The 8,550-nt window shown below is 47.8% G+C and overlaps 1 protein-coding gene across 1 annotated transcript in view; it reads left to right on the top strand.

The window, feature by feature from the left end:
* The first annotated feature begins 3,599 nt into the window (after window positions 1-3,599).
* Window positions 3,600-8,550, top strand: part of LOC140185361 (uncharacterized) — a 72,962-nt gene continuing 68,011 nt past the window's right edge. The window contains exon 1 of the mRNA XM_072238744.1: window positions 3,600-5,314. Within this exon, the coding sequence (XP_072094845.1) occupies window positions 4,350-5,314 (965 nt within the window). The 5' untranslated portion in view covers window positions 3,600-4,349. The remainder of the gene's footprint in view (window positions 5,315-8,550) is intronic.

Raw genomic sequence — 8,550 nt, 5'->3', positions numbered from 1 at the left:
CTTTCGAATGAGTGGTGGAGTGGATGTCACTGATCAAACTGTTATCGATTATGGACAATCCGGAATATCCTCTCCATGACCTACTGAATAGGCAGCAAAGCCCCCGACCCCTTTTCAACAAACTCACTCAGCTCCGCCCTCACAAGGATCGTAACAAAAATCTTCTGCGACAGGTGAACACACATCATAGTTCAATAGCCTCTGCATTGTTGTTTCATACATTATTATTGCACAGATATAGTGTTATTGTGTACATTATTATTCTGTACTTTATTTGCAGTAAAGTCTGCCCGCTGCTTGCTGTGCTTTTAGATGTTGCTGCTGGAACGAATGAATTTCCCACTCGGAATTAATAGAGTATTTATTATTATGATTATTATTATTCTCCAGCCCTTTATCCAAACAACTTCCCAGCTCTTTACTTCACTCCTTCCCCTCTCCCGGTTTACCCTATCACCTCACCTGCCCCACATGCTGACTCCCTCCCTTCCTCTCCAGTCCTGAAGAAGGGTCTGGGTCTGAAACGCCGACTGTTCACTTCTCTCCATAGTTGCTGTCTGCCTCCCTGACTTTCCTCCAGCATTTTCCGTCTGTTGTTTTGGATTTCGGCATCTGCAGATTTCCTTCTGTTTGCTCACACGCGCATGCGCAGAGGTATGAGGTAATCCCAAATATCGCGCATGCGCTCAGTAGAGGAGAGGCTCACAAAGACCGGCCGCAGGTAGGAGAGGTCTCCGGTGGGGAATTAATCAGCGGCGTCTGAAACGTGATTGACGGGCTATTACTGTAAGCTCCTGCCGCACTGGTCCTGCACCCCAGCACAGTCCCAGTCCGTTCCCTCTTTCTCAGCCCCACGATCCGTACCCAGTGCCGCCAGGCTTTCGGCTGATGAGCGGTGGGCCGCCGTCTTTTCTGCGGCGCATGCGCATCGCTTTATTGTTCGGTGGCTGACAGACAGGTTTCTGGTTCGCAGGCCCTTCTGGGTAAAGAGGCAGCCATGGATGACACTACCAAGTGTTGTTCCCCTACAGTTGAAGGAAATGGGAGCGAATGTATCTCCCAAACACTGCCGTGTTTCAGCTATGTAAATCCGAGGATTAGTAACTCGGAACAAAAATATAGTTCCCAGTTGATCTCGGTGGAAGAGTTTACCTTCCAGTCAGTGAAAATGTCAATTAGAGCTGTATGGAAATAAAACCTTCCGTCAGATTTAGTTCTCTCTGAGTGAATAACGATATGAAACACCTTTGCCTCGATGACAAGTGGCTTGTGGCTTTTACATCACAAAAGTGCCGCAGTCCATTGAGAATAGCCACTGCCCTCCACTTTATATTCATTGGCACTGCCATCGATGGGTTTATCACTGTCAATCAGCTGGTGGAGGGTATCCGAGTAATTAGTAAATCTCCAGGATGATACATGTAAAAACAAGTGCTCTTTGTAGTCTTGTGGAACATGACTAGAACTTGAAATAATACCAAAGGACAGAGACAAATTGAGCCAAGTCTTAGGTTGATTGAAGTCAGAAATAGCACATTCTCACACAGACAGGAATACAGTCAGAGAATTTGATGGTCAGTCAGAATGTCTGATCCGTGCCTTGTTCGAAGATGAGTGCATATAGAAACATAGAAATCTACAATATATTACAGGCCCTTCGGCCCACAGTGTTGTGCCGTCCATGTAACCTATTCTAGAAACTGCCTCGGATTTCCCAACCGCATTGCACTCTGCTTTCCTGAGCTCCATGTACATATCTAACAGTCTCTCAAAAGACTCCATGGTATCTGCCTCTACCATCATCGCTGGCAGTGCATTCCATGCACCTACTACTCTCTGTGTGAAAAACCTACCTCTGACATCCCCTTTAACCCTACTTCCAACACCTTAAAACTACACCAATTCAGCCCTAGGAAAAAAGTCTCTGGCTATCCACACGATCAATGCCTTTCATCATCTTATACACATCTGTCAGGTCACCTCTCATCCTCCGTCACTCCAAAGTTCACTCAACCTATTCTCATAAGGCATGTTCTCCATTCCATGCAACATCCTTGTAAATCTCCTCTGCAGTCTTTCTATGGTATCCACATCCTTCCTGTAATGAGGTAACTGAACTCAAGACTCTCAGTGAGTTTAAAGAAGGTCTTATATAGCTGTAACATTACCTCACCGATCTTGAACTCAGTTCCATGGTTGATGGAGGCCTTCTTAACAATATTGTCAATCAGCACTGCAGCTTTGAGTGTAAAATTGACATGGACCACAAGATCTCGCTGATCCTCCACATTGCCAATAGTCCCAACATAATATTGTGTTCTGTCTTCAAATTTGATGTACCGAAATAAACCACAGCACACTTATCTGGGTTGAACTCCATCTGCCAGTTCTGCATCCTATATGCATCCTGCTGTAACCTCTGGAGAACTGTCCAGACTCTTCACAACACCCTCAACTTTTGTGTCATCAGCACCCTTCTCCTTCCTCATCAAGATCATTTATAAACATCACAAAGAGAAGGAGTCTCAGAACACATCCCTGTGGAACACCACTGGTCACCGTCCTCCATGCAGTATACAAGCCATCTACAGCCACCGTTGGCTTTGTGGGCAAGCCAATTCTGGATCCACAAAGCAAGGTCTACTTGGATCCTTGCCTCATTACTTTCTGAATGAGCCTCACATGAGGAATCTTATCAAAAGTCTTACTGAAAGCCATGTACACTATATCCAATGCTCTACATTCATCAGTGTGTTTTGTTACATCCTCAAAGAATTCAATCAGGTTCATAAGGCACGATCTGCCCTAGACAGAGCCATGCTGACTATCCCACGTCAGATTATGCTTCTACAAATGCTCATAAATCCTGCCTCTCAGGAGCTTCTCCAACAACTTGCCCTCCACTGAAGTAAGAACCACTGGTCTGTAATTTTCTGGCTGATCTCTACTCCCTTTTTTGAAAAGGGAAAAATGTCTTCAAACCCTCTGGTACTTTTCCTCTCCCTATTGATATGCAAAGATCATCTCCAGAGGCTCAGCAATTTCCTCCCTCACTTCCCACAGTATCCTGGGGTATATCTCAAGTTGAGTACCCCCAACTTGTGTTGAAATTGGTAAAATGTGACGCCAGAGCTCACATTCAGAGGAAATCATACAGAAACATGTAAAATTATGGAAGGAATAGAGAAGATAAAGGCAGGAAATTTGTTTCCACTGGTAGATGAGACATTGCCTCAAAATTCGGGTAAATTGGGATGGAGATGAGGAGGAACTGCGTTTCCCAGAGAGTGGTGGATCTGTGGATTTCTCTGCCCAATGAGGGAGTGGAGGCTACCTCAGTAAATATATTTAAGACAAGATTGGATAGATTTTTGCATAGTTGGGGAATTAAGGGTTATGGGGAGAAGGCAGTCGGTGGAGATGAGTCCATGGCCAGATCAGCCATGATCTTATTCAATGGCAGATCAGGCTCTAAGGGCCAGATGGCCGACTCCTGCTCCTATTTCTTTTGTTCTGATGTTCTCACCACAGACGAAAACCTCTCCTGAAATATTGTTCTTCAGCCATTGATGTCTTTTTCAAATATTTTTACAGGTTTGAAATTGCAGAGCACTTGTGTACAGGAATCTTCAACACAACAAAACATCAGTTTTTCTGTCTCTGTCTGGATATTTAAGGAGTGACCAAATATTTTCTTTGCAACGCCAACACATCTGTTGTCGATCCTTGGAGATGAAGAAGTATCTCATCCCAGCTGGTAAATGTATTCTGTCTCTGAAATGAAGTTTTCTCTTTTTACTCAGTGAAATTCACTGGAACCGGGAACTGAGAACACACCAGCATTTGTTCACTGGAGATCAGTTCTCAACTGCATTGATTGTACAAGGCATTCAAACGTCTGACTTTCTGAATTGCCAGAGAATTGATCGTAGTGAGATATCATTCTCCTTCTCTCAGTGTGGGAAGAGATTCACTCACCGGCTACCCACAGACACGCCAGTGAGTTCACAGTGGGGAGAAGCCATTCACCCGCTCTGTGTGAGGGAGGGGAACCACTCATTCATCCAGTAATGAAGATACATCAGCAAGTTCACACCATAGTGAGATGCTACACCTGTTCTGACAGTGGGAAGCCATTCTGTTATTGATGCTAAAGGTATATCAGAAAATTCACCAGTGAGAGGACATTGACCTGCTCGGATGGTGGGAAGACATTCACACACTCAACCACAACACAGTGACACTCGCGAGTTCACACTGGGCAGAAGCCATTCGCCTGCTCTGAATGTGGGAAAGGGTTCACTCAATCATCTCAACTGAATGAACACCAGCGAGTTCACACTGAAAAGATGCCGTTCACCTGCTCAGACTGTGGGAAGGGATTCACTCACTCCTCCAAACTACAGAGACACCAGCGAGTTCACACCGGGGAGAAGCCATTCACCTGCTCAGACTGTGGGAAGGAATTCGCTCAATCGTCCAACCTACAGACCCACCAGCGAGTTCACACTGGGGAGAAGCCATTCACCTGCTCAGACTGTGGGAAAAGATTCATTCAGTCAAATCACCTGCTACAACATCAGCTAGTTCACACTGGAGAGAGACCATTCACTTGTTCAGACTGTGGGAAGAGATTCCTTCAGTCATCTGACCTACTGACACACCAGCGAGTTCACACTGGGGAGAGGCCATTCACCTGCTCTAAATGTGGAAAGGTATTTGCTCGGTCATCTGTACTGAAGGAGCATCAGCGAGTTCACACTGGGGAGAAGCCGTTCACTTGCTCTGAATGTGGAAAGGTATTTGCTCGGTCATCTCAGCTCTTGAGACACCAGCAAATCCACTCTGGAGTGAAACCATTCCTCTGCTCAGAATGTGGGAAGGGATTCACCGATGCAGCTCAGCTGAAAGATCATCAGTTTGTTCACACTGTGGAGAGACCGTTCACCTGCTCAGACTGTGGGAAAGGATTCACTCGGCGTTCTAGACTACTGACACACCAGTTAGATCACACTGGGGAGAAACCATTCATCTGCTCAGAATGTGGGAAGAGATTCACCCATTCCGCTCAACTGAAGGAACATCAGCGACTTCACACTGGGGAATGGCCATTCACCTGCTCCGAATGTGGGAAGGGATTCACTTGGTCATCTCGACTGAAGGTGCATCAGCGAGTTCACACTGGGGAGAGACCTTTCAGCTGCTCTGAATGTGGGAAGGGATTCATTCAGTCATCCAAACTTGTGAGCCACTACCGAATTCACACTGGGAAGAAACTGTTCACCTGCTCCGATTGTGGGAAGGGATTCACTCGGTTGTCTGAGTTTAAAATACATCAGCGAATTCACACTGGGGGATGCCACTCTCCTGTTCTGAATGTGGGAAAGGATTCACTCAGTCAATTCAATTAAGACCATAAGATATAGGAGCAGAGGTCGGCTCTTCGGCCTTTCGAGGCTGCTCCGCCATTCAGTCATGGGCTGATCCAATTCTCCAGTCATCCCCACTCCCCTGCCTTCTCCCCATACCCTTTGATGCCCTGGCTAATCAAGAACCCATCTCTCTCTGTCTTAAGTGCACCCAATGACTTGGCCTCCACAATTGCATATGGCAACAAATTCCACAAATTTACCACCCTCTGACTAAAGTAAGTTCTCCTCATCTCTTTTCTAAATGGATGACCTTTGATCCTGAGTTGTGCTCTCTTGTCCTAGATTCACCTACCATGGGAAATAACTTTCGCATATCTAATCTGTTCAGAGCTTTTAAAATTCAGAATGTTTAAATGAGATTCCCCTCACGACCCCAGCCCCCATTCTCCTAAACTCCAGGGAATACAGCCCAAGGGAAGCCAGATGCTTCTGTTATGTGTAACGCGCTGTAAGGTTTCACTGCTAATGTAGTGACTTCTTTGTAATGTTCACTGCTGAAGTAACAGTTTCTCTGCAGCAGCAATGTTCGTGTTATGGCTGGCGATAACAGGACTGTGGGATGCATGTCAGCCAATCAGGATTTTGTTGCTCTGTTTCGTGAATCTAGGAGCGTTGATTTTGTCAGAGAGAGAGAGATGGAGAGAGAAGACGCGAATGGAGAGATTTGCTAGACTGCCGGAGAGGGTGGACTCGGAGCGCGGGTCCGAAGGGCAGTAACGATCGGAGGAGGCCGATGGGGACCGACAGTGAGCTCCACTTTTGCGCACAGACTGTTTAATAAGATCGCACCCTTTATTCAATTTTGTTTCTCTACTAACCATACAGTCAAAGTAAGAGTTATAAAGCTTAATCATTTAATCGCAAAGTGTGTTCTGTTTCTTATTTCTGGGCACTAATTTGTAACAGGGGACACATCGGGCAGCATCCATCCAAACGACATTTCTTCAGTTTGGCCGGGAAGGGGGTTATCACCCCCTAGATTAAGCCGCTAGGCAAAGCGAGAATTACAATTGTGGGGGCTGCGTTCGGGATTGATTCTGTTGGATGCTGTGTAATTACCCAGAGAAATGAACCAGTGGGGCAGATATTTGTACTCCGGATGAATTGTTAATTCCACTGTTAGGTTCTGTTGAAGTTGTGATTGTGAGCGGAGACTTGATAAAATGGCGGATGCTGCTCTTGTTCTCATGCAGACCAGCGCTGAGGGAGCTGGAGGCGGAGATTTCAAAGACAGGTTTCTATCATTTCTGTGGAGTGAGGGGAAAGAGTGGTCGGAGTTGGAAGATCTAATTAGTCCACGTCCCCCGGTGGAGAGTGAGAATTCTGAGGTAGTAGCCGCCCTTACTTCTCTGGCGAATAAATGGAAAAATCAGATTCCAAGTCGCAGCTATGGCAGGCTCCACCTATTCTCTGGAATAACACCCACCCCGAAAGGGGAGGAGGAGTATGAGACGTGGGCGGAACGGACCTCTCAGTTGTTCGATGAGTGGCAGTGCTCGGATGATGAAAAGCGACAGTGATTGGTTGAAAGTTTGAATGGGCGGGCCGCTGACGAGAGAGTTCTCAGGTTACATTATCCCGTAGCGACAGCTGTCAGTTATCAACAAGCACTGGGCAATGACTTTGATCCGACTGGAAGCCCAGTGGAGCTCCTGGTGGCGTTTCAGAGCATGCGTCAGGAGCAGGGGGAGAAGGTTTCTGCTTTTATTTTACGGCTAGAGAGGCAGCTAAATTGCTTGCGGCACAGAGGGGTCATTCAGGCGGCTGAGGTGGATCGGTTAAGAATGGACCAGATAGCCAGGGGCGCAGTGTCCCATGATCTGATTGTGTGGAGTCTCTGACAGTCTCGTAAGACGCGTCCCCTCCATCTTTTGTTGAGCTGATCAGAGAGGTACGGGAAGAGGAGAATGCGGCGGAAGCACGGGAGGACTCAGTCAGCAGGGTACAGTCCTCGGTAGTGTCCCCTGCGGTGAAGTGACCACAGATAGCCTACCCCGGGGAGCGGTAGAAGAGATTGTGGCAGAGTTGAGAACGGAGATACGTCGGTTGTTATCAGCGGGTGTGACCCCCCCCCACCATATGTTGGGGCTGATGGGGGGGGGGCTGCAGATTCCCCAAGGGGATGAACAGTGCGGAGGGCTGCTGGCAGCAGGTCTCACGCCAGAAGGAGAGTGAGCCCACGGGTACCTCGGCAGGGAGAGTCGTTGGGAAAACCTAGAGGGGACCCAGTTAGGGAACGGCCCGGTATCTCTGGGGGAACACGTTCCCAGCAATGTACCAAGGAATTCCCGAAAGGAAAAGACCCTATTCCTGAAGGCTTAGTGGGACCACGCTCTAGTGTGTCGCTACGGATAGAGAGTATTTACGCTAAAGCCATATTCGACACGGGATCGCAGGTCACGTTACTGTACCATTCGTTTTACAACCGGTATCTGAAGCATTTTACCCTTGACACCATTCAGTGCACTGGAGATTTGGGGTCTCAGTGCTGGTGATTATCCATACGACGGTTATTTGTCAGTGAAACTGGAGTTCTTGGAGGCCGATGTGGGAGTGTCTGAGGGTCTTGGTATAGAGGTGCTGGTTTCCCTGTTGAGAAGGGCTGCGTTTCAATTCTGGTGGGGACCAACATCCCTCTGGTGAGGAGGCTCATGGGGGTCTGTAAGGAGAAGGCGAGGGAGAGATTTTGGAGACCCTGTCCGTGCTCCCAGTGTATCAAGGTGATTTTGAGGAAGTGTGTGGCAGCATTGGGCTGGATACCAAATTTAAACGAGGGACCGTGTGGTTCACCCAGTCGAAGCCAATGTGATACGGCCCGGGGAAATAGCGAGAGTGATGGAGACCCACCATATTTCCCAGAGTGCCTGAGGGCGAACCTTTCTTAGTGGACGCTCTGGAGAACTACAATGGGGTGTCGGGATTTCTGGCTGGGGTGCTGGTGAGGCCCGAATTGCAGAAGCCCTCAGTTTTACAGCCGAGCAGGGTGGCAGTGATCGTCAGGAACACTACGAAGAGGGAGGTCACCTTCAAGCGGGGGATGCCCCTGGCGCATTTGTTCCTGGTGACGGTAATGTTTAGAGCCCCCGTGAGGCACGCCGGGGAGAAACTATTGGAAAAG

The sequence above is a fragment of the Mobula birostris genome, chromosome 20 (genome assembly GCF_030028105.1).
Source record: "Mobula birostris isolate sMobBir1 chromosome 20, sMobBir1.hap1, whole genome shotgun sequence".
Taxonomy (NCBI): domain Eukaryota; kingdom Metazoa; phylum Chordata; class Chondrichthyes; order Myliobatiformes; family Myliobatidae; genus Mobula; species Mobula birostris.
Note: the sequence above shows the minus strand (reverse complement) of the source record. Positions and strands in the feature narration are given on the sequence as shown.